Raw genomic sequence first — 26,160 nt, forward strand, 5'->3', positions numbered from 1 at the left:
TATTTTACTGCACTAGCAGATTTCATTTTTTTGTTTTTAAAAATGCTTTCACTGCCAGTACAGTAAGAAAATAAATAAATATATATTTATACATTATTCTTTATAGCATGTTTTTTGCATTGTTAAATGATATCTTGCTTAAGGAATTTTTTGAAATTGTAACAGGGGAAACAACATCATCAGCAACCAAAGACTGATTAATCTCAGGTTTTAATGTGTATACGCATAGTGTTGTCAATAATCACAAAAAAAAATAAATTACATTAATAATGAGCAAAGGCACATAATGAGAAATATTATTGAAATATTGAGTATATTTTTGCTGGCTGTTCTGATAGGAGGCTGTTACACTCCTCAGTTGAGTCATCACAGAGTATCGCCCCTCTCATACTTCTATAAAGGGAGGTGGTCCTCCAGTCTCTCCTGAATCTTCTCTCTCAAACACTCTTCGACACACTGAACAGACCTGCTTACAATACAGGACACGATGTGGCTTGCTGTGTTTTACATATGTGGAAGCCTGTTAGCATTTTCTGTGTCTCACATCTGCCCAGAGACCTCAGAGGACGTTGCTTCATGGGTAACGCTGAAGCCCCTGGGGCACTGCGGGGACGAGGAGAACTTGTGCCCTTATCAACTCACCCTCCCTCCTCTCTCCATACAGCTTCCCAGGCCTTTTAGAGAGCTGGAGAAAATGGCCAAAGAGCTGCAGGACCTAAAGGAAGTTGTTAACCAGCTAAGGAGGGACTGCCAAGAATGTAAGGACAGACATAGTATCCAGAGAAATGGACAGAAAGAATACGGCGAGGAAAAGAAAATGAGACCTCAAATTCCAAGGCATAACATCACCAAGGAAACACAAAGCCATAGTGGAGAACAAGTAGTCCGGATCTTAACTTCAACCTTACTGCAAGGAGACACTTCAGAAAGTGAGGGAACCATCAAGGATGGTGTAAAGAGGCTTGATCATTCCATTTTGAGAAGTCAGGAATGGAACATTGCCCCAAGGATTTTTAAAAACCAAGGCACCACAGATCAGAGGTCTGAGGTGAGCAGAGAAGTAAAAATATTTAACCCCTCACTTGACGAGACCCCTGAGGACATATCCAAGGTCAAACAGGTGCTCTCGCCTACACCTGAGGAGTCAGAGAGGGAACTGAAGTCTAAGCAAAGTGATTTAATAGAAGAGTCCCTTCCTGGAAAAAAGGAAGCCGTACAATCCTCAACCCATGGGAAACAGCAGCCAAACAGTCTCAGAGATGGACTTGCAAAGAACATCAGTGGCATCCTGACGGCAAGAATAAGAGTGCAGGATGTGCCTAATTCGAATGGATTAAGCAGCATTTCAAGGGATGCAAACACTAAGATAATGGATTTAAGCACATCAGCTGTGAACAGAAGGGTTGTTAAGTTTCCTGGAGTAGGTGGATCACCGAGACCAAAGGGATCCTACATAAACAGTAGAGTTATTAAGGTTACCAATGAAGACAGACTGAAGAACCCTGCTTTGGTGAGGATCCACAATCTACAGTCTGAAGACACGGTCACGCCTGAGCAAGAAGAGGCTGGATTTTCCCCAGTGAGAAGTGGGGTTATGAGGGTCAAGAAAACAAGTCCTCGAACAGCAAACACAAAACCTGGTGCATTAAGTGGGCCAACCCCATCAACAGATGACCAAAACAATCAAGACATCGATAGGGTTTCTGGTCCCAGAACAGATGATGGACATGTCCTGGACGTTGCAAGCCAAGTAACTAAAATTACGGAGGACAATTTAAGAATAGTAAACAAGACTGCGATTACAAGACTCCCAAATCTGAGGAAGGAAAACCAGGGTGATGTGAGTCACACAGTAACAAATAAGCCAATCTCTAGTGTTATGAACCAAGCTGAACAGCCAAACACGATTAAAGAGGAAAAAAAGCAAATGGGACTGAGTGAAAGTCTGGCAGCTATTAGTAGTGAGGAAGAGACTAGCTCCAATTTGAATAGAGAAGACTTGACTTTCTCAGGAATACAGGTGGAAAATGTTAAATATCTAAATCCAATTACAGAAACAAATAACAGACAACTTAATTCCACAATTTTGAAAAAGGCTCACAGCACTTTTAATGAAAGGACAGTTAATCCACTGTCTCCAGAACTTAAAGATCAGATGCAGCCAGGCACGTTCATTGAAGGGGCAAATGAGCATATTGGGGTCAACTCGCTGAGTGCAGGTACTATAAAGAAGAACCTATCAAGCCACAGTAAAGCCACCCTTCCGGAAAAAGATCTGGTGAAGCCCACCCTTGTCCCAACTGTAAAGAGTAAATTGACTAATAGTACAGTGAGTATGACCAGAAGGGTTCAATCACAAGTAATAGGCCAGGGGACAAGGAGAATTTCAGTAACTCCGCTCAAAGCTCCAGCTGGAGAGGGACGATTTCAGAACAGCAGGAAAAACATCAGCAAGATCCGTGGAGTAAGTCAAGACAACAAAAGGTATGTGATGCCAAAACCATTAAGACACCCTGATGGACATCTAACAACTGTGATTTCACAGAGAGTAAACAAACTAAGACAACCTAATGTGATGAGTAACATGTCAGCAAACAAAAGTGTTGGGGTACATTCAAAGCTGTCAATCCCAGTCAGAAATGCCAATATTTCTTGGAGAAATGGCTCTGGAATTATAAGACCAAGCTATATAAGGAGGTCAAACCTTCAAACTATGCCAAACACAACCAGAGGCTTCAAGACAAAAGTAAGCACAGTGACTCAATTCTCTAGTCCCACTGGTGCAAGACAACAAGAACAAACAGAAGAAACCAAACCCATTCCGCTGGCAATGGGGTCAAATGTATTGGATAATAAATGGTTAAAAAACAACAGTACAGAGTCACAATCACAACCAGAGTCTCAAAATTCAAGTAACGTACAAGATTTGGATAAGGTCCAACAAAGTAAGAACCAACTTAGAGATAACAGTGAGACTGGGAGTACAGAGGATCATAACAATCTGCAAAGTGGAGCCTTGAATTCACCTACTGGTGGGAAAGAAAGCAAGATTTTTAATTTGGGATCTGATGATACCAGCAATCAACAACCATTTGAGGTGGACAAGATTAGCAGTGGAAAGAAAAGACCAACTGCACCAACGTTAAAGAAAGAGTCATCTAAGGAACCAGGAACAAATCTATTTACCGCCTCAACAGTATCATTTATGGACACAAACCATAAAGACAACCCAAAATATATTCATAAAGTGACAAATACACATGTTGAAATGACTAAAAATGATAGTTGGGAAACACCTATAAGCTTTGAAAGAATTGGAGCAACAAGAGAACTGGAACTAATTCAATTGAATAAAGACAGAGCGCTAGAAAACTCTGGGGAGATATTACCTAACCCAAACAGCGCGGACACTGCCCAAGGGTACAATGGAGAGAGGTACACAGATCCAGTTGTTTTGGAAACGCTTACAAATGTTGAAGAAATTCAAGGCTCAAAGCTTTTCACACTCAGCCCCGAGAACACTGCCGAGGGATTTAAATCACATGCAGTCAGTGATGAGGTAACAAGGAGTGAGCAAGTGAATAACAACATCCACAGCATCTGTGACAGTGATTGTAACACTACGTCAACCCAACAGTCTACAACCCAGACCAGGCCCCCAGTGGACGCTAGAAGAGGTGAGGAATTTTCTTACATAACCCATGTTAATGTTTATTTTTTAAGAAACATGTTGAAAGAGTATTTACTCTTAATTCACACTGTAAAAGGCCCTCCAGAGTGTTTAGAATATGGCAGCAGTGTATGTTTATTTGACACAAAGCTTACAGTACAGTGGGATAAGTCAGTTTGACTCTTTGTATAGATATATCCAAGGTTTTATCAGAGTGCAAACAGGGACACATGTCCAAAAATAACTACAAGTACACAGATAATCATTCCCAGGAAATAATAATATAATACGAACATATTCTTTTAACACATGTTCAGTTACCCCGCACTTTATCTTGATAGTGTGATAGGATTCCATAACAATGAGAAGTGGATATAGATTCTCATCTGAGTAGCAGATGTGGTTTTGGTAAAGAGGACCAGCTATGGGCCTCTTCTTTGTCTGATGTATTAGGATGTGGTGTCTTTGTTGAGCTTGAGGAAAGGTTCAAAGGCAAAGTCTTTTTTGCAATGCATAATGCACACAGAAGTTCAGTACCATTCCATGCCTAGTGCCAAATTCACTTGTCCGGAGATTGGAGTCTGAAGTTTGGCCCATTGTAAACTCTTGAAACCATGGATAAATAAAATCCAGGTGGTCCGAATTTCTATGTATAAAACAGCTTTTGCATATCTTTTAAACAAAATCTTATGTATAGTCTATCGAATGCAGTTTTGTTCTTTGGGTCTTAAATAAAGATGGTTAGAAAACAATTTCAGTGCATCATCTTGCTCTGCATTCTTTAAATTCATAAGATCCAGATTTTCAGCGGAACATTTATTTTTTCCAATTTCAACCCAATTGAATTCATTTTTATTGGGCTGTCCACAAGAAATGTTTTCAAAGTAGCTTTACAAATAACAGTGCTTCTCTAATTGAAAGATAATTCCACAGAAATGGTTTTAAGCATGCAGTCTTAGGCTGTTTATACATTGTAAATGCATTTTTCATAAACAAAGAATGAGGTAACCTAAAACTGTTTTTATTGACCACAGAAAAAGGACCTGCACAAGACTGCGCTGATTACATTATGAAGTCCCGAAGGAATGGTGTTTATAGTGTAATGCCACAACCAAAGAGCAGCATGTTTCCTGTTTTCTGTGACATGGAGTCTTCTGGAGGCGGCTGGACTTTGATACAGCATCGCTTTGATGGCAGCACAAGTTTCAATCACACATGGGACGAGTACAAAAATGGATTTGGTAAACTAATAGGCGAGTTTTGGCTTGGCAATGACAAGATCCACTTGTTGACAAAGGCAAAGAACATGTCATTGCGAATAGAAATCGAAGACTTTGCAGGCATCAAAGAATACGCCCATTATGACCACTTCTATGTGGCCAATGAAAGCCAACAATACCGCCTGTCCATTGGTGGTTACTCTGGTACAGCTGGTAATGCCATGCAGTTTAGTAAGAAGTACAATCACGACCAGAAACTCTTTACCACTCCGGACAGAGACAATGACCATTATCCCTCTGGAAACTGCGGGGCCTATTACAGCTCAGGCTGGTGGTTCGATGCATGCATGTCTGCAAACTTAAATGGGAGATATTATCAATCAAAATACAAAGGGCTACGTAATGGGATATTTTGGGGTACATGGCACAACATTACAATGGAATATTATCCAACCAATGATAGACAATCATTTAAGACTGTTAAAATGATGATTAGACCTAAAAACTATGCCAAGTAATATTATACCCACCAATTCTAATTCTCTTTTTAAGTTAGATTGTAGAAAAAAAGGCAAGTGCCTTAAGCATATTGCTACTCATGTTTATTGCTTTATTAATAGAGAATATAAGGTAGGTGTCAGAACATGAATAAACAATAAATGTTTCTGTTATTCTGTATCTATGTTGTTGTTTTTTTGGAGCTTCACACATATGCATTAGTACAATACATAGAATACACATTTGAGCCTCGTGTTGCTTTGAACATTGCATAAGACATGAAACCATGCTACTTACAGATTCAGCTATGATCTTGTATATTGTAATTAACTTAAAAACACTAAAATGTTTGTAAGTCTGGGCCAATCCATGACTACTTTACATGGATATTTGTAGAATTTGAGAAAAAAAAAAATACAAATTGCTGGATTTTACCAGCGGAATGAAAAGATCTGTAATTATTTTAATTGTACAGTGTAGGAATTTTGAATTAACACTAAGAGTTATTTTCAAACACTGTATGGATGTACACCCCAAAAAGACAGACAACTCTTTCTGAGAGGAAATATCAATTTCAGTTAAAAATGAGGGTCATAATTTAATTATTTATAACGAATGACTACATTACTAAATTTGAATTGTAACACCTTTTCTGCATGATCTTGGAAACATTTGTAAATATAATAACTGTGCACTTACTCAACATACTTGTTATAAATAAAATAAATATGCATCTTGTAAATACAAGAATGCTGTTATTACTCTTTATTATTATTTACACACTCTGCGCAAGAGAAAATTTTAATTACATTTTGTAAACATTTATAACGCAAGATCTGGAATGCAAAGCATAAGTGCATGATAAAGAAATGAAGATTCATAAATATACACCATTATTGTAGAATGCATGTCTTTTCTTTAAGCAAACCATGTTGTGTTACAGTACTGGTAGAAAAACAGTGTGTATGCAGCACGTTAACGGTTATTTTTCAAATGTCCATTACAGTATGCCGCTAATGATCTCAGTGTTTCACTAAAATGCTAGAAATATTCTGAGCAGCATTCACAATCAGTCATTTCAGTCACCTGAGTGGAAACTCACCAGAGTCAAAATACGTAACCCTCCCTGCATCATTGTGAACCAGAAACGTAAGCTATTCAGCATAGTCACTCTTGAGCCTGAAAGAAACAAGCAACTCCTGATAAAGAGCTCGAAACAGATGTACATTCTTATTGTCCGTTATATATTCCCTTCTTTATGAATAACATCTACTTTCAAGATGATTTCATTCCCGAAGAATACAGTAAAGCTGGCTTTCAAAGAATACCATTCATATGTTCAGTCTCTTCTAAAGTGGAAAACGTTGTAGCCCAGTTCGGCCATAGCTCCGATGAGCAGTGCCCACAGAGGGATGCAAACAGAGCTCACCAAGATGTCCATTATGCCTTCTAGTTTGGCACAGAGCGTCAGACAAAATGCCAGTTTAAGCAGCATGGCCATGAGGTACCACAGGCGCTTCTTCAAGTTCTCCGCCCCATTGCGAGGCTCAAAGCCCGGCCTGCACCGACCTGCCATTTTGACAATGAGCATGAGGAGAAGAATAAGATCAAAGGTCCAGACAGGAAGGAAGATGAGGAACCAGCTCCAAAAGATCTTCCCATCCAACTTGAGGACCAGCATGATAAGGAATATAAGTGTGAAGATCCATGTCAGGAGAACTCTTTGAGCAAGAGACATGTTCATTTGAAACGCTGGCCTAAGGGCACAGCATTAAGTGGATCTGAAAGAGACAAAACATTTATCATGGGAAGTATGAGTTACATTTACATTGTCAATTTTATATAGTGGAGTTCATGCTGCTTTTAAAGCAAAAGAGGGACATTTCAAGTAGTAAGATGTTATTAAATGTATTTTTTTTTATGTAATTTACAATATTAGTATTAATAGTATAAACGCATAATTGATAATAATATTAGTACTAATAGATTACACAATTAACAAATATATATATATATAAACATTTTTAAATCGTTTTTTCATTGATACGTTGATAATATCATATGTATTAACGTAAACTGCATTGTATTTACTTCCTAGGCTAAATGGTATCCTAGCATATTTACTATGAGCCGTTTGAGATGATATGCATATTTACAAAAGGCTAAAACGTGGTTTTAATATTAGTTGAACATTAAATCATTCATTTTAACATCTTAACATACTGCAATGGGCGATTTGTTTGAAATATAAACTGTTTTACTTACAGTAAGTGCCTCTACGTTTATTTAAGTACCCATCAAGCTGTATTTAATATGCAATACAAAATTGTTCGGTTTCAATAACAAACATACATTTCTTGTATTTATTCATTTTTAATATTGACTGTTCCATCCTGACACATTCTTATAATTAAGGTGCTATTCATTATTAGCACAAAACTAGCATGACCGGATTACTGTGTGTTAATGAAGGCAAACCGACGGGAAGAGGGGGAAAAACACACGGACAGAAAAACTTACCGATGATACAACACTGCTGGCCTTCTGGTGAGAGAGTTAAATGATTAAAGACGAAGTCCCTTTTCTGGACTGTGTGTATTTTAACACTGGCGTTTTCAAAACAACTTCTCTTGAAAGACTAAGTTGATGCACGCGCAGCGCTGTCTACCGGACTGGAGGACGCGCATTAAACAGCCGGGCGAATTAAATTAAATTAAATTAAAATTGTACATTGTTCCAAATAATTTAAGATGAATTGTGCCTTACACGGTCAGATATTTATACACGTTTATTTAGTTATTTTATTTGGATTAATTTGGATTTGGCATGAATGTGCAGCAGTGCACAAACGACACAAAATACATTAAAATTAGGTTTGTTTTTTAATAAAACCTACTGTATACCGACAGAACACTTGGACAGACAGCACAGTGGACTGTGACATCTTTACAAAAAGAAGAAGAAAGAAAGAAAGCTTTAATTTTACATTTACATTTTAAAAAGCTTATACGTGCTCGCGAGTGGGACATTTCTTTGAATTTCTCCGTTTGTGGTCTGAAATATAAAGAAGGATATATGGCATTACAACAACACAAGAGGTGAGCACGTGACTTAATTTCCATTTTTGAGTGAACTAGCTAACTAGCTAATGTGTTCTGCCAGCTTTTAATCTCATTTTCCTTCCAAAAGAGAAAACAAAACAAGATTAATCAGGAGAGTGGTATAAAAAGAAAAATTATTTGAAATGTAAGAACGTTATTAAAATGTCTTTATTTAGCCTCACGATGGCGTTGTTTCATTATGTTGAGCTTTAGGTGGCATTGCTAGCCATCTGGTCCTTAATAGTGAGGCTCTAAAGATGAATCTGGCCTTAAAACAATATACATGAATCATTATCCCAATATTTTGCTTCAGGTTCGCACATATTTACATCTCTGTAAAAGCAGCGTTTGTCATTTGTCTTGCCATGAGAGTACAGAAGTTTTCTCACCCTCGGGATGAAAGAAAACTTTTCAGATTACTCTCAGGTTGATTCCACACCCGAGATAACCATTAGGATCCACTAATCTGCAATATACTATTACAATCACCTGTTTTCTAAAATAGCCTTTTGGGTCTGGACAAGAAGGTGCAGGGTGCATTGATAGCACACAAAAAGCCACATCCATACTGAATCAGTTAATGAGCTTATTACCCTTTGCAAATGTCCTGTTGTGGCTGCCATTACTGAGGCCTTGAGGGAGTGTTAGCACAAAAGCCAGGTAATAATAAAGAGGGGTTTCTTTGCTCCGTGTGGCTTATCAGTGAAACCACACAACTGCAAGCTGCCTTGAGGCCCTGAGCCGAGGATGCTGTTTTAATTGGGTCAGTCTGATTCTGCAGCCTGTTGCCACCACATGAGTGAATCGAGAGCTTTTTATGAGGACGCACAAGGTGTTTCAGACTGCACACACACTCCTCATTACCAAAACTAATAAGCAAATATGACTTCAGACAATGTATCATTTTTTTTTTTTTTAGAAGAGAGAAAAATGAAGACAAGTCAGATGAGAAAAAGTAAATATTACTTTCCATAAAAAGTAACTAAATAAAGTAGTTATTTTTTTTAGGGAGTAAACGCAACAGTGAAATGTATTGCTTTTAAAAGTGGTTTACCACGGGTAAAACCACTATACTGGTTACATTGATTGAATCTTTAACTTTAAATTCAATGCAAATGAAAATGAGAAATGTAAGTGTCTTCCCTTTCTCAGACAATATGTATTTTCCCATGAAACATTGTTTGTTATACTGCTAAATTCAAGTTGTGCTTGTTCATATTTTTATAGAAACCATGATAAGGTTTTCCTATTTTTTTTTTTTTTATGAATGGAAAATTCAAAAGAAAGGCATTTATTAGAAATATTTTTTTTGCAACATCTTTACTGTTACTTTGGTTAATTTAATTCATCCATGCTGAAGTAATATTATTATTTTGAATAGTATTATCATAGTTTTTACAAAACTATTAAGCAACACAATTGTCTTACCTGGTTTTATGAACTGTTATCATTTTAAAATTACATCATATGGTGACACTGAGGGATGAGAAAATATTATCCTTATCTGGCCTTAGCATAATTTGTTCCTTCAATCTGGCACAACTTTATGCATCGACTATGAATATGAATATTTAAAATTAAGGTAAAGATAGAGCCCTTTTTATTCTTATTTATTTACTGCCCAGTAAATATTAAAAATATTCCCTGTAGTACTGTGTCCCTGTGCCTCACATATAACTGAGCTTTGTGGCTTTGTCTATTTTTGAGCATATTTTGGTGACATATATATATATATATATATATATATATATATATATATATATATATATATATATATATATATATATATATATATATATATATATATATATAAAACCAATTTGGCATTCTAACCTGAACATATGGCATGACAAAATTCAATATCTACGAAATGGGAATTTAAAGGGACCGTTCACCCCAAAATAAAAATCATTATTTACTCACCCTCATGCCGTTCCAAACCTGTGATTAGAATTCTTCTGTGGAACACTATATATATTTGAAAGTAAACAAGCAGTTCTATTTTTACACAATGAAAGTGAATAGGGACAACTGATATCCATGTCCCAATCAACCATAATTCTAAGAATAATAATTTTCAATCTTCATTTTTCTTTAGATTTAAAGGGACAGTCCACCCAAAATGAAAATTCTGTTAAATACTCACCCTCATGTCGTTCCAAATCAGCAAGGCATTCATTCATCTTTGGAACACAAAAATATATTTTTGATGAAATCTGAGAGCTTTCTGACCCTCCATAGACAGCAATGCAACTGAAACATTCAAGGCCCAGAAAGAAAGTAAGGACATCATTAAAATAGTCCATGTGGAAGCAAACTGTAATTTTATGAAGCTACGAGAATACTTTTTGTGTGCAAAGAGAACAAAAATGGCGACTTTATTGAACAGTTTCTTCTCTTCTGAGTTCCGAGTTGACTGGAATGCAGAATAACCCCATTTAAACATAAAAAAAACACATGATGAACTACATGCGAGTATCTCCAGTACAAAACAGCTTCATGCGAAAGATACACAATTCAGCTTGCATTTACATCAACATCCAAAGTGCAGATCTCTGTGATTCTGTAAGGTAAATTCAATTTGGGGCTTCAATTTGCTCTTGTGGGTATGTAATGTGGTTGTCATGTTCAATGAGAAATTGCTTCCCCTCTGAAGAGCTTTGTGGGAACTGAAATAGGCTGCTACGACATGCTCATTCCCCGTGTCCTTCTAGAAGATTAAAAGCTTGATATCAAAATCATGCTTCGTCACCACTGCAAGACATCTTATTTACTCTGAATGGGAAGCGAATGCAGAGTGTCAGACGTGAAATACAGGTTTCTGTCATACACACACACACCGTTTCAAATCAAGGATCTTCAGGCCCCGCTTGGCTGCAGCTCCATTATCTCCAGTTCCTGCAGTACCCTAAGATTTGTGCCTATTCCCTGGAGTACTTTAGCCCTAGGGCTGTCTGTGTTGATTTATGTTTGACAGCCATTGAACTCATCACAGCCTTGTGTGAATATCCGTATTGACCTGTGGCCACTCACATTAAATCCTATCGAGTTTAGTCTTGCATGATGTTCGACCCCCTCGAGGAAGCCTGTCTTAGAGCAATCGGAAAATTCATAGCTATAGCATTTAAGCGCAAATCTATCTTAGGCAGCATGAGATCAATATAAAATTGCAGCCATTTGTGCTTTCACATTGGATTTGTGCATATGAAAATACTTCATACACAACAAAGAACAGGTGGATGTGCCAGATTTGACATTCAGAAGAACATAAGCAAAAGCTTAATTTGATTTAAATGTATTGGCATTATTTGGAAGTTGTAAATAGCTGCCATAAAAACATGTGATGTGGTCACCCTCAGGCCATCCAAGATGTAGATGAGTTTGCTTTAGCATTACATCACCTGCTCACCAATGGATCCTCTGCAGTGAATGGGTGCCGTCAGAATGAGGGTTCAAACAGCTGATAAAAACATCACAATCATACACAAATAATCCACACGGCTCCAGTCCATCAATTAAATCTTGTGTAAAAAGCTGTGTGTTTGTAACAAATAATCCATCATTAAATCATTTTAACTTTAAACTTTTGCTTCGGTGCAAATTTTTCTCTCCTGATTCAGACGAGAATACGTTTTTGCTGGAGATAGCAATATTATGGATTGAGGACATTTGTTTGTTACAAACATGCATCTCTTTTTGTGTGAATTACTTGCAGTTGTTTGTGATGTTTTTAATCAGCTGTTTGGACTCTCATTCTGACGGCACCCATTCACTGCAGAGGATCCTTAGATGAGCATGATGCAATGTGTTGTAATTTCTCTAAATCTATTCTAAATCTTGGTCTGAGTGAGTACATTTTTGGGTAAACTATTCCTATAAGACACATGAGCAACTAACTTTTAACAAGCCATTTTCAAAGCTCACTACAGTAATTGGGTTACTTAAAAGTTGAAAATCTTAGAAGAACCAATTAAAAAGTAACCTTTAATATAAATATGTATTTGGATAAATATAAAACATGCATGTTTTATTAAATATATATAGAAGAAAGAAAAAAAGGGGTATTTTTCTGCCACAGAATCACAGCGTTTTAAAATGTGGAGTTGATATTCTGGTAGAAAAGCTTCTTTTTGTAACGTTAATGCAGTATCATTTTTTTTGTATAATACATGCTTTTATTCAAAGAAGCTGGTTCTCTAAGAAAGGTTTTAGCATTTTTTTGTTTGTTTGTTTAACAAGGTCTCTCTTTCTCTGTGTTTATGTGTGATTTTTATAGGATAAGATTTTCAACGTATATAAATAAAACATTACACACACACACACACAAACACACATATATATATATATATATATATATATATATATATATATATATATATATATATATATATATATATATATATATATATATATGGTAACACTTTAGAATAAGGGTCCATTAGTTAATGTTAGTTAACTACTTTCGTTAACATGAACTAAGCAAGAACAATCCTTCTACAGCATTTATAAATCTTAGTTGATGTTAATTTCAACATTTACTAATGCATTATTTAAATCAAAAGTTGTGCTTGTTAACATTAGTTAATGCACTGTGAATTACCATGAACTAACAATGAATAACTGTATTTTCATTAACTAACATTAACGAAGATGAATAAATACAGTAATAAATGTATTATTCATTGTTTGTTCATGTTAATTAATACATTAACTAACATTAACTAATGGAACCTTATTCTAAAGTGTTACCATATATATATATATATATATATATATATATATATATATATATATATATATATATATATATATATATATATATATATATATATATATATGAAGAGACAGACAGACCGATCGATTAAATATGACCTTAAAAGATAATTCATTTGGCAGATAACTGTATGACTATGTGATTTATTAATAAAAACTAAAAAGAGTATGACAGAGTCATGACCAATGCATTGACATCAACCTGACAAAGGGGTCAAGAATATGTACAACTGATAATAATGGCTTTAACTGTGGCTAAGAACAGAAAGTGTTTCTTGGGCTCTGATTTGACCAACAAGGATTCAACAAGAACATTTCTAAAGTCCATAACACATGATTTACATGTACTGTACATGAGAGTTAAAATGGTTGTACAACTGTCTTTCATTTCAGTCATCACCGTCCTCTGTTGCTCCATCCCAGTTTAACAGCGGTCTTCGTTCTAGAGGGACAGACGGCTCGATCCGCTGCCACCGACTGGGCGGCCAGATGATGTGAGACGCCCGACCATGAACAAGACCCAGAGAAACCTGTGGAGATCAGAATCATCAAGCTTCTGCTCAGAAACTACCATGCAATGCTCTATAAAGTCAAACAAAACACTCTTTTGATAGCTCGCTTTTGACAGCTCGTTTAGCAAAGAGCAACTAAAAGAAGAATTACATGTTTTTTCTCATCCAGTGAATACAAAGCAATAAATCTCTAGCTAGAAGAGAAAAGGACCTCATTGCTTTTTATAGCCAGAAGGACATGGGAGGGAATCCAACAAGCTCCCAAAAACCCTGATTTGGAGGGATCTGTAAATATCTGCAGGGTTTGGAGGGATTTGAAGGGGTGATAATGTACTCACCTGCAGAGGAAGATATAGACTCTAACAGCATGACAAGACCACAATATGAGTCTGAAATACTATAGAGAACCTCTGAGAAGAGCCATTTGAAATCTCTCATAATTTCTGTTAATATTTTAAATTAGATTTTATTTTGAATTTGTATTTTATTCTGTTTTCATCTTTATTTAAATTTATTTATTTATTTATTAAATAACATGAAATATATGTTTTTTTATTTTTATTTTGATATGTCATTTTTATTGATGTTGATAAATGTACAGTATTGTTCAAAATAATAGCAGTACAATGTGACTAACCAGAATAATCAAGGTTTTTAGTATATTTTTTATTGCTACGTGGCAAACAAGTTACCAGTAGGTTCAGTAGATTCTCAGAAAACAAACAAGACCCAGCATTCATGATATGCACGCTCTTAAGGCTGTGCAATTGGGCAATTAGTTGAATTAGTTGAAAGGGGTGTGTTCAAAAAAATAGCAGTGTCTACCTTTGACTGTACAAACTCAAAACTATTTTGTACAAACATTTTTTTTTCTGGGATTTAGCAATCCTGTGAATCACTAAACTAATATTTAGTTGTATGACCACAGTTTTTTAAAACTGCTTGACATCTGTGTGGCATGGAGTCAACCAACTTGTGGCACCTCTCAGCTGTTATTCCACTCCATGATTCTTTAACAACATTCCACAATTCATTCACATTTCTTGGTTTTGCTTCAGAAACAGCATTTTTGATATCACCCCACAAGTTCTCAATTGGATTAAGGTCTGGAGATTGGGCTGGCCACTCCATAACATTAATTTTGTTGGTTTGGAACCAAGACTTTGCCCGTTTACTAGTGTGTTTTGGGTCATTGTCTTGTTGAAACAACCATTTCAAGGGCATGTCCTCTTCAGCATAGGGCAACATGACCTCTTCAAGTATTTTAACATATGCAAACTGATCCATGATCCCTGGTATGCGATAAATAGGCCCAACACCATAGTAGGAGAAACATGCCCATATCATGATGCTTGCACCTCCATGCTTCACTGTCTTCACTGTGTACTGTGGCTTGAATTCAGAGTTTGGGGGTCGTCTCACAAACTGCCTGTGGCCCTTGGACCCAAAAAGAACAATTTTACTCTCATCAGTCCACAAAATGTTCCTCCATTTCTCTTTAGGCCAGTTGATGTGTTCTTTGGCAAATTGTAACCTCTTCTGCACATGCCTTTTTTTTAACAGAGGGACTTTGCGGGGGATTCTTGAAAATAGATTAGCTTCACACAGACGTCTTCTAACTGTCACAGTACTTACAGGTAACTCCAGACTGTCTTTGATCATCCTGGAGGTGATCATTGGCTGAGCCTTTGCCATTCTGGTTATTCTTCTATCCATTTTGATGGTTGTCTTCCGTTTTCTTCCACGTCTCTCTGGTTTTGCTCTCCATTTTAAGGCATTGGAGATCATTTTAGCTGAACAGCCTATCATTTTTTGCACCTCTTTATAGGTTTTCCCCTCTCTAATCAACTTTTTAATCAAAGTACGCTGTTCTTCTGAACAATGTCTTGAACGACCCATTTTCCTCAGCTTTCAAATGCATGTTCAACAAGTGTTGGCTTCATCCTTAAATAGGGGCCACCTGATTTACACCTGTTTCTTCACAAAATTGATGACCTCAGTGATTGAATGCCACACTGCTATTTTTTTGAACACACCCCTTTCAACTAATTCAACTAATTGCCCAATTGCACAGCCTTAAGAGCGTGCATATCATGAATGCTGGGTCTCATTTGTTTTCTGAGAATCTACTGAACCTACTGGTAACTTGTTTGCCACGTAGCAATAAAAAAATATACGAAAAACCTTGATTATTCTGGTTAGTCACATTGTACTGCTATTATTTTGAACAATACTGTATGTACAAAAAATACCGAAAAAATACAGTAATCCTTCAAAATGTCATTTCATTATAAAATAATGGTTTCTGTTTTAATATACTTATATACATATATAATTTATTTCTGTGATGCAAAGCTGAATTTCCATCAGTCATCAACTCCAGTCTAAAATATCACATGATCATTCACAAATCATTCTAAAATGCTGAATTATTTTTTACAATTATCAATGTTGGCAACAGCTGTGCTGCCAAATACTTTTTTGGAAACGGTGATATTTTTTTCAGGATTACTTGATGAATATATAGTTAAAAAGAACAGCATTCATTCAAAATCTTAATATTTTCTAACAATATAAATCTTTGCTATCACTTCTTAACAATTTAACACCAAGATTTCAATTTTTAATAAATGCTCTTCTTTTTAACTTAAAGAATCCTTTCCAGCACTGATAATAAATCAGTATAGTAGAATGATTTCTAAAGGATCATGTGACTCTGAAGACTGGAGTAATGATGCAGGAAATTCAGCTTTGATCACAGGAATAAATTTATCAAATAAATGCAGCCTTAAGAAACTGACCAAAAGGTAATTTTGTCCAAACAATCAATGAAAGTCAACGGGGTCCAAAATGACATTTTGTTTGTCCTACAGGATTGTAACAATAATGTTCGGAAGAGGTTCTGAGTTAAATGATGAACAAAATTTCATTTTTTAGCTGAACTATCCCTTTAAGGCCACAAATTGGATGTCTGAGTCGAATCCGTGTGACATTTTGTAGTGTTTTGTGGGCAAAATAAACACAGTCTCAGACAGTCAGGGTATTGTGTCCTGACTTTCAATCAGCGCTTTGTGTAATGCTGCAGTATTGTCATTATTTCAGAATCCAAATATTTCGAACAACAACATTAGAAGCCTTTGCAGCATTAAATATAAATTTTTAATTCTTTTAAAGATTTAAATGTTTTTTTCTTCCATGCATGCACGTAAAAACACACATCTCGCTGCATAATAGACCTAACATCAAGCCAAGGTAACGGCGCAGTCTGTACTGACAAGAGTGAAAGCAATTGCCTGAAACATCCAGCGAGAATATATGATTAGTGATATATGACCTGATCGTTTTTCGCCAAATATCTCTCACACCCCTCCCTTACGGTTTCCAACCTGGTCTCTGGGGAAAACCAAAAGTGTTTTGGGTAATGGATGTGAAACAATAATAAAAGAGACCTAGGAAGTATGTGGTTCAGTGAGAAACATATTCATTTGCTTTCTGACAAGAAACATCATTAAAAATCCTCCCGAGGACAAACGCTCGAAAACCTCCGCCGGTGCAAAACCATCAAAACTGAAGAAACAGTGACTAAACGGACAGGACGATTAGTTTTACTTTCTCAGTCCAAGCAAGCAAATCCCAACATTTAAAAACTTTTCAAGGACGAATCGGAGTAACACATCGTGAGATATTGCGAATGATTGTAGCGAGTCGTGTCACAGTCTGAGTGGAGATGGGAGAAAGAATCACTGCTGTGTTTAATAATGTATCTGAGGATCCGTGCAGCAAAGAAGCTTCTTCAAAGAACCAATAATACCTCAATCTCTGTACATTACAGGAAGCGGCATTCCAGCGCATAAAGGCTGTTAACAAAGTCCCCAGAAAGTGGCAATCTTTGTCAGTGTTTGTTGAATTTTTTATTTGTAGTGGAATCTGCCTACGGTGGTGACTTCCAGAAAAGATCCTTTGAAACTGCATCCTGAAAGACAGTTCCCATCGGTCAGATGAATGTACACCAGCTAGTGACATGCCTGAGAAAATGACTGGCTGGATACTTGATTTGTAATATGCTATTCTATTTTGAAATTGGAAATAAATGTCAAATTGATTTTTATTTTGCATCTTTACCTGCTGTAGTCAACAATTAAATCTTTTTTTTTTTTACAAACCCGATTCCAAAAAAGTTGGGACACTGTAGACATTGTGGATAAAAACAGAATGCAATGATGCGTAAGTTTCAAATTTCAACATTTTATTCAGAATACAACATAGATGACGTAACAAATGTATAATTTTAAGGGAAAAATAAGTTGATTTTAAATTTCATGGCATAAACAAATCTCAAAAAAGTTGGGACAAGGCCATGTTTACAGCTGTGTGGCATCCCCTCTTCTTTTTATAACAGTCTGCAAACGTCTGGGGACTGAGGAGACAAGTTGCTCAAGTTTAGGAATAGGAATGTTTTCCCATTCTTGTCTAATACAGGCTTCTAGTTGCTCAACTGTCTTAGGTGTTCTTTGTCACATCTTTCTCTTTATGATACGGCAGAAGTTTTCTATGGGTGAAAGTCTAGACTGCAGGCTGGCCATTTCAGTCCCCGGATCCTTCTTCTACGCAGCCATGATGTTGTAATTGATGCAGTATGTGGTCTGGCATTGTCATGTTGGAAAATGAAAAGTCTTCCCAGAAAGAGACGATGTCTGGATGGGAGCATATGTTGTTCTAAACTTGGATATACCTTTCAGCATTGATGGTGCCTTTCCAGATGTGTAAGCTGCCCATGCCACACACACTCATGCAACTGAACATGAACTGAGCGCTGATAACAACTTGTGTTGTCCTTGTCCTCTTTAGTCTGGATGACATGGCGTCAGGATTCGTCTGACCACGGAACAGTTTTCACTTTGCCACAGTCCATTTTAAATGAGCCCTGGCCCAGAGAAAATGCCTGCGCTTCTGGATCATGTTTAGATATGGCTTCTTTTTTGACCTATAGAGTTTTAGCCTAACGGCGATTGGCACGGTGGATTGTGTTCACCGACAATGTTTTCTGGAAGTATTCCTGAGCCCATGTTGTGATTTCCATTACAGTAGCATTCCTGTATGTGATGCAGTGCCGTCTAAGGGCCTGAAGATCACAGGGATCCATGGTTTTCCGGCCTTGACCCTTATGCACAGAGATTTTTCCAGATTCTCTGAATCTTTGGATGATATTATGCACTGTAGATGATGATAACTTCAAACTCTTTGTAATTTTTCTCAGAGAAACTCCTTTCTGATATTGCTCCACTGATCCTCTGCCCATCTTGACTTCTGAGAGACACTGCCACTCTGAGGCTCTTTTCATACCCAATCATGTTGCCTGTTGACCTAATAAGTTGCGAGTTGGTCCTCCAGCTGTTCTTTATACTGTATGTACATTTAACTTTTCTGGCCTCTTATTGCTACCTGTCCCAACTTTTTTTCGAATGTGTAGCTCTCATGAAATCCCAAATGAGCCAATATTTGGAATGATATTTCAAAATGTCTCACTTTCAACATTTGATATGTTATCTATATTCTATTGTGAATAAAATATAAGTTTGAGATTTGTAAATTATTCCATTCCTTTTTTTGGAATCAGGTTTGTATTATTTTTTAATGTATGTCATTTCCACTACCATTCAAAGTTTGGGGACGGTGAGATTTTAAATGTGTTTGAAAAAATCTAAATAAAGCTGCATTTATTTAATTGAAAACATCAAAAATCAGTACAACTGTGAAATATTATTCTAATTTAAAACACCTATTTTCTATTTGAATACATTTTTAGCTACTTTATACTACTCCAGTATCACATAATCCTGCTCAATATTTTTGTTGAAGCAGTTGCCTTTTCTTTTCAGGATTAAAAAAAAAAAAAAAAAAAAAAAAAAATGAATCCTTTGTAAAATGATCAATGTCTTTATCAACACTTTTGTTAAATTTTTTGCATCATTGCTGAAAAACTATAAAAATTAAATAAAATAAAAAAATAAAACACTTTTATTTTATTGGTATGTGTATAAAAACATTAATTACATTTATAATTTTATTAATATTTGACAATATAAATGTTCTTTTTAAACTTTAATGTTATTTTGAAAGTCTTACTGCTGTTGTGACATGCATAAAAAACTATACATATAAAAGTAGTAATACTTTAATCTTTTTTTTACAGTCTTTTTTCATTTCAATTTATAAAAATCCTTAATAATATCAGTTAAGTAATATACTAAATTTAAAAACAATTGAAAACAAAAAAACTAATAACAACAACAAAAAACAGAAGAAGCAAAACCTACAAAATGAAATCATCCAATGTTTTGGAATATATTAAAAAACATATATATATTGAGGAGAATATGAGTGATGCAAAACATGCCGAAATGATTCTAGGGTGCTGTTGCTTGTTGCTATGGTGTTGCTAAAGTGTTTGTAAAGCCCTTCTAAGTCTCAATGTGTGTCAGTGTATGCCTATGAGATTTTGTCTTTAGTAAACACCAATTAATTGATTACCGGTCCAAATGTGTTGCTGTCGAAACTGTGTCCGTGATGGTCGCCCTCGATCCACAGATGTCCATCTGGAACTCTTACATAACGGTTTTTGTACCCCAGCGTTCTGATAATAGAAAAAAAATTATGCATTAAAACAGTAATGGATTCTGGCTGCTTTTAATGCAGGGAAACATCAGGCTATTTTTCATTTCTCGCTGTTTATGTTACAGTTGACCAGCCACGTGTACTCACCAATCCTGCATTTGGCTCTTGCCCCGCTCTCTAAATCTAAGATCAATAATTAATGTTCGCACAGCTGCTGCAGTCTTTGTTTTACATTTGCGATGACTTTCTGACACCGCAATAGCTCATATCCATCGCAGGCGGTGCCGTGAGAGCTTTAGAGCGAGAGCGTGAAGGAAATTTCCGATTTTTAATAGCAGTTTTTCTTCATCAGCCATCACAGAAGAAAATTAACTTCCTTTTCATACGAATCCTCTCGAAATCAAACTCGAGAAGTCATCAGGCCTGGGATTTCCTCAACCGAATCCCAAGATCACCTTGAGATGTAATGCTTTTGGCCGTGCATGGTGTGATGAGACATTAATGTTTAATGACACTAACGGCTAAATGGTGCATTTGTGCGATACAAGCATTTAAAGAGGACCGAGCCTGAATTGGCGCGTTTAATAAGCTCAAACAGATCCTTCTAGCGGTGCTACAAAGGCCTGTTAGTCTGAGTAAACACTTTTCAGGATACAAAACAAGTTCTGCCATTAGAACCCAAGAATCAATCGTGATGTCATCTTAATTTGGGACAAACTTACTTGATGAAGTCCCCCTCGATCCCAATGACCCGTTTGATGATCTTCTGCTGAGGGTCCTTCGGGCTCCTGCAGGAGGAGTGAGCAGATATGAGATGGTACGACTACAACATTTGCATACTGATGACAGAACTGTTCCTAGTTTATTTGAGGATGCTGCCGAGCTCAGTGGATTACGGGGCATTAGGGACAGTTTTCAGAGACCAGATGGGTCTTATCTGCTGGAGTAAGTCAAGAAAAGACTCGATGAAATGTCAAAACTCTTGATTTTCAGGGCGCTATATTATTAGATCATATTTCACTTGATTCAATTAGTGTACTCATTTGGGACAATGCCTAAATTTTAAGATGTAGGTAAAGGATAATACTGTTATATATTTACTAGTCTATGAATTCTTTTACAGATGAGTTTCTGTCTGGAAAAAAAATTGCAACTCATATTTTCAATGTGACTTTATATCTAGCAAATGTATGTTCTGTAATTGCAATTTTATATCGCACAGTTTGACTTTTATATCTTGATTTTTTTTTCTTTTTTGAACTTTATAATATTTCCGAAAGCAAATATGCATCAATTTTTATGACATATAAAGTCACTGAATAAAGATATTTAAAAACCTGTTTTTGATAGACTAGAAAAAAATTTTTTCTTAACTGAAATAAAGCTCAAATACAATAAAACAAATATTAGATGAAGAAACAGACAATTTAGAAGAAATATTGCCTTGGCAACTAACTGAAAACAGTTAATAAATATAACTATTTAAGATAATAAAAATACTGAAACTGAAATAAAAATAAAGTGAAATATAATTATACACATAATTGGAAAAATGGTGAAAGTACATACTAAAATAATTAAAATGGAAATATAAAAACTATTTTGAAATATGAATAAATACTATAAGATATAAATAATATGAAAATAACACAGTTCAAATTATTGCTCTATATACACACAATGCTAGTTTTCAAACATAATATTCATGATAAATGGCACAAAGCTCAATTTATTACAATTCCTTTTTCATAACTTTTAACTTACTTTTTTTTTTTCAGGCCTGGCAATCCCAAGTTCCCCAGGCTGATCCCACATAGCTTTTATTTTGGGGTCAGGTTTACATGTGTAGTGATGTATTTGTTTCATCAGTTTTGACCTGATCCCCCACATCATTACCCACAATGACCCTGTTTGTGAACAAGCCCCAACCTTGTCTTCCAGGAGACTGCAAACTTCTCATCCCATCCACGTTTCAGAAACTTTCTGCCGCTGGCTGTCACTAAATGCTTTATGGAATTTCATGTACAGTAATCTTTTTTGCTTGTTGCCTTTCCGCAAGAGCGCTTTCTCAGCTGCAACACACCCTGTAAGGCTTCTTATAAGATGACGTCTCACGGTTGAAGTGTGTACTTTGGTGCCAAACGCCTCTTAAATGCTGAGCCAGCACTTTGGTCAGAAATTGCCTACTTTCTTTGTGACAGCCTGAACACCATGTCTTGAAAATCTAGACACCTAAGAACAAAACTGTTCCTTTAGAATATCTCACAAGACATTGGTAGGGCATTTTGTGTTATCTTTTAAACAGATACAATTTATATGTATTTACTCTAGTTTTTAATAACAGTTTAATGAGGTTCCAAAAGTCTGAGACCACTCATGAAATTCATTTATTTAAAATCTAATTTCAGATTAAAGAAAATAAAATTCAGTAAATGCTTTACTTCAAGCTTCCTGTCAGAACCTATGCAGTGTTAAATCTTCAAACAGCTCTAGCGCAGCCTCCATCCGTCATACACACACACACACCTCTTCTGCAACAGCTCCGACGCTCAGCCTGATTTGTGATTTTCATTACTACTGCAGCCCTGAATGTTGTTGGAGTTTATCTCAAGTGTTACATATGGCATGCTGAGAGAATATATTCTGATTTGTCAAGAAGAATTTAGCAGTAAATCCAAGAGCCTGGTTAAGTGTGTGTAAAGAAAGACTTATCTAAACACTACCAATATCGATTATATCTCACAAAAACTGTAGGCCAAACTGGAAAATTTTGCAAAAAATGAGAAAAGCTCTCATTATGCAGAACTGGGTAAAAATGACTCAATTAATGTTTTTAATACATTTAGAATTCTTCAAAATCTAGTACCTCAGAATATTAGAATATTTCCTACGATCAATCAAAAAAAGGATTTGCAAAACTGAGAATGCTTAAGTTCTTTAAAGTATGTTAATTTATGCACTCAATACTTGGTCAGGGCTCCTTAAGCACAAACTTCAGCATCAGTGAGGTGTGATGGAAGCGATCAACCTGTGGCACTGCTGAGGCACTATTGAGCCTTCAGCTCATCTATATTGTTGGATCGACAGTTTCTCATCTTTCTCTTGAAAATATCCCAAAGATTCCAAGTTCAAGAGTTCAAGTCAGGTGAGTTGGCTGGCCAATCAAGCACAGTAATATCATGGTCAGCAAACCTTGGAAGAGTTTTGGCACTTTGAGCAGGTGCTAAATCCTGCTGGAAAAGGAAATCAGCATCTCCATAAAGCTTGTCAGCAGATGGAAGCATAGAGTGCTCCAAAATCTCCTGGTAGACAGCTGCATTGACATTGGACTTGATAAAATAAAATGGACCAACACCAGCAGACATCACAGCACCTCAAATCATCACTGATTTCGGAAACTTCACACTGGACTTCAAGCAGCTTGGATTCTGTGCCTTTCCAGTCTTCCTCAAGACTCCAGACCTCGATTTTAAATTCAATTCAAAACTTACTTTTATCTGAAAAGTGGACTTTGGAACCACTGAGCAAAAGTTCAGTTCTTTTTCTCCTTTGCCCATGTAAGACGCTTCAGATGTTGTTTCTGTTGTCACCTGACTCCAGCTTCAGTCTACTCCTTGTGAAGCTCTCCGAAGTGTTTGATTTGGCTTTGCTTGACAGTATATTCAAGCTTGCGGTCATACCTGTTGCTTGTGCACCTTTTCCTACCCAATTTCTTTCTTCCAGTCAATTTTGCATTTAATATGCTTTGTTACAGCACTCTGTGAACAGCCATCCCTTTCATTAATGACCTTCTGTGACTTAACCTCTTTGTGGAGGGTGTCAGTAATTGTCTTCTGGAACATTTCCAAGTCAGTAGTCTTCCCCATTATCGTGGTTTCAAAGAACAAGAAAAACCCTAAATTTATACTATAGGGATGGTCATTTAATGAAACCCACATGCAAATAATCTAATATTTTGACATACTGGATTTTTTAATTTCATGAGCTGTAAACTCTAATCATCAAAAACTTTTTCACGATATTCACTTTTTTTTAGATGCACCTGTATGTATGCATATATATATATTAGGGCTGGGATAAACTATTATTTTTTAAAAGATTAATCTAGCGATTATTTTTTCGATGCATCGATTAATCTAACAATTAATTTTTTCAGACCGATTCGATTTCGATTATCTCCCCATGAATTGACTACTAACAATTTATACATGTTGATTTACATATCTGTATGAAAAGAACATGAATTCCTTAACAATGCAATATATGTTTATTGCTCTTAAAATTACAAAATAAAAGACTGACTAAGAATGCATTACTTTGCACTTGTATAGAGATAGCATTCAATAAAACCTTGAAACCTTGAAAACACATAGCTTACTGAAACAAGCTTAATGAACACATAGGGCCTAGCTTACTGAAAAAAAGTTCTTCTTTCAGATGAAAATAACAACAACTTGATGTCTAGCATTCAATAAAAAAGGTAACCCAAAATACTTGTTTAGAGCAATTGAAAGAATACAGTAGCCAATGTAAACTTGAGGGCTTTAAGCTAATACAGAGAGTGCTTTTCCCAAATAAAAAAAAAAAAATAAACAGTGGGAGCCAGCAGCCTGTCATGGAGAAAAAAAAATCTCAGAATGCTCCACGTGAAACTTTGGCTTTCCGCCCTTTTTCTATCGTGTCTAATGATTTTGGTTAATATGCAGGAGGGAGGGAGGGAGAGAGAGAGAGAGAGAGAGAGAGAGAGAGAGAGAGAGAGAGAGAGCGCTCGTGTGACTGTGAGTGCGCGAACGCGCGTGAAACTTTGGTGTTTCGCCCTTTTTCTATCGTGTCAAATAAGGCTTTGACAGCCGCCAAAAAAAGATCAATGCAGAAAAACCCCTGTATTGGTTATATAACGTTGGACAGAATGTTGATCCGGCCATCGCGTATATTCAGCGCACATAAGGTAAACGTTTTGCAAACGTTTTTTTTTTGGAATATATTAGAATATATTAGAATACATATTTTGCGTCGACTTATTTATTGCGTTGACGTAATCGATGACCTCGACGCGTTGTCCCAGCCCTAATATATATATTTATTAGACATGTGCCTGTATTCAGTAATGCTATATATCATGGTAAATACCGTGAATAATTATATATTACAGATTTTTCAGAATTTGGGATGCATTTTAAGAATTATTTTCCCATCAGCTGGTCAAAATGCACAACACAGCTGTATGCTGCTTGAAAGACTCGTCTACCGCTCTGATGTAAGCAAGCACATGAGAAGCACATGGAGGAACACGAGATGCGCCGAATGAAAGCAAAGCACATTCACTCTCTGACAGCAGATGGTGCTAAACTTGTTCCAAAAATACTCCTTCCGGTTTGTCACAAGTTTCGGAAAGTTTTTTTCGAGTATGGCTCTGTGTGACGTTAGATGGAGCGGAATTTCCTTATAAGGGCACTTCTGCCGGAAGAGCGCGCGCTCCCGTATAGCAGAGCAATGAGAGAGCACAGGCATTCACTGATCAGAGCGAGAGCGTCGCGAAATGTCACAAAAGGAGTGTGTTTTTGGTTGCCAGGGCAAGACAACCCTGCACAGATTACCAAAAAAAAACAGCATTAAGGGACCAGTGGATGGAGTTTATTTTACAGAGCATCAACGGAGTTGTGCAAGTGTTTTTGTTTGTTCCCTGCATTTCGAAGATGCTTGTTTTACAAACAAGGCCCAGTTTGACGCCGGATTTGCACATCGTTTATTTCTTAAGGATAATGCAGTCC

At 36.3% G+C, this 26,160-nt stretch overlaps 3 protein-coding genes across 4 annotated transcripts in view; 1 reads left to right on the forward strand and 2 right to left on the reverse strand.

Moving 5' to 3' along the window:
• Positions 1-317: 317 nt before the first annotated feature.
• fgl2b (fibrinogen-like 2b) lies at positions 318-5,568 on the forward strand. Of its 2 annotated transcripts, XM_026202651.1 has the most exons (3): positions 318-3,026; positions 3,066-3,677; positions 4,705-5,568. In XM_026202651.1, exons 1-3 carry the CDS (start codon positions 488-490, stop codon positions 5,406-5,408), a joined length of 3,855 nt encoding a protein of 1,284 aa, XP_026058436.1. In that variant the 5' UTR covers positions 318-487; the 3' UTR covers positions 5,409-5,568. The 2 variants fall into 2 exon arrangements, with proteins under 2 accessions (XP_026058436.1, XP_026058434.1); XM_026202649.1 differs by having other exon boundaries at positions 319-3,677.
• Positions 5,487-8,053, reverse strand: tmem60 (transmembrane protein 60). Its single transcript, XM_026202707.1, has 2 exons — positions 7,909-8,053; positions 5,487-7,169 (listed from the first exon to the last, which is right to left on the reverse strand). The coding sequence occupies exon 2, from the start codon at positions 7,130-7,132 to the stop codon at positions 6,728-6,730; it is 405 nt and encodes a 134-aa protein (XP_026058492.1). The 5' UTR covers positions 7,133-7,169; positions 7,909-8,053; the 3' UTR covers positions 5,487-6,727.
• A 5,335-nt stretch (positions 8,054-13,388) lies between these two features.
• Positions 13,389-26,160, reverse strand: part of immp2l (inner mitochondrial membrane peptidase subunit 2) — an 85,544-nt gene continuing 72,772 nt past the window's right edge. The window contains exons 4-6 of the mRNA XM_026202704.1: positions 21,112-21,177; positions 20,306-20,408; positions 13,389-13,792 (exon numbers count right to left, since the gene is read on the reverse strand). Of these exons, the coding sequence (XP_026058489.1) occupies positions 13,652-13,792; positions 20,306-20,408; positions 21,112-21,177 (310 nt within the window). The 3' untranslated portion in view covers positions 13,389-13,651. The remainder of the gene's footprint in view (positions 13,793-20,305; positions 20,409-21,111; positions 21,178-26,160) is intronic.

Source organism: Carassius auratus, chromosome 25, assembly GCF_003368295.1.
Source record: "Carassius auratus strain Wakin chromosome 25, ASM336829v1, whole genome shotgun sequence".
Taxonomy (NCBI): Eukaryota; Metazoa; Chordata; class Actinopteri; order Cypriniformes; family Cyprinidae; genus Carassius; species Carassius auratus.

What these genes read in the sequence shown, in the direction of transcription:
- fgl2b (XM_026202649.1), top strand. Translation starts at nt 488, where the DNA reads ATGTGGCTTGCTGTGTTTTACATATGTGGAAGCCTGTTAGCATTTTCT. An exon ending in CCCAGTGGACGCTAGAAGAG is followed by an intron (nt 3,678 to 4,704) that starts GTGAGGAATTTT and finishes TATTGACCACAG; the next exon opens with AAAAAGGACCTGCACAAGAC.
- tmem60 (XM_026202707.1), bottom strand. Translation starts at nt 7,132, where the DNA reads ATGAACATGTCTCTTGCTCAAAGAGTTCTCCTGACATGGATCTTCACA.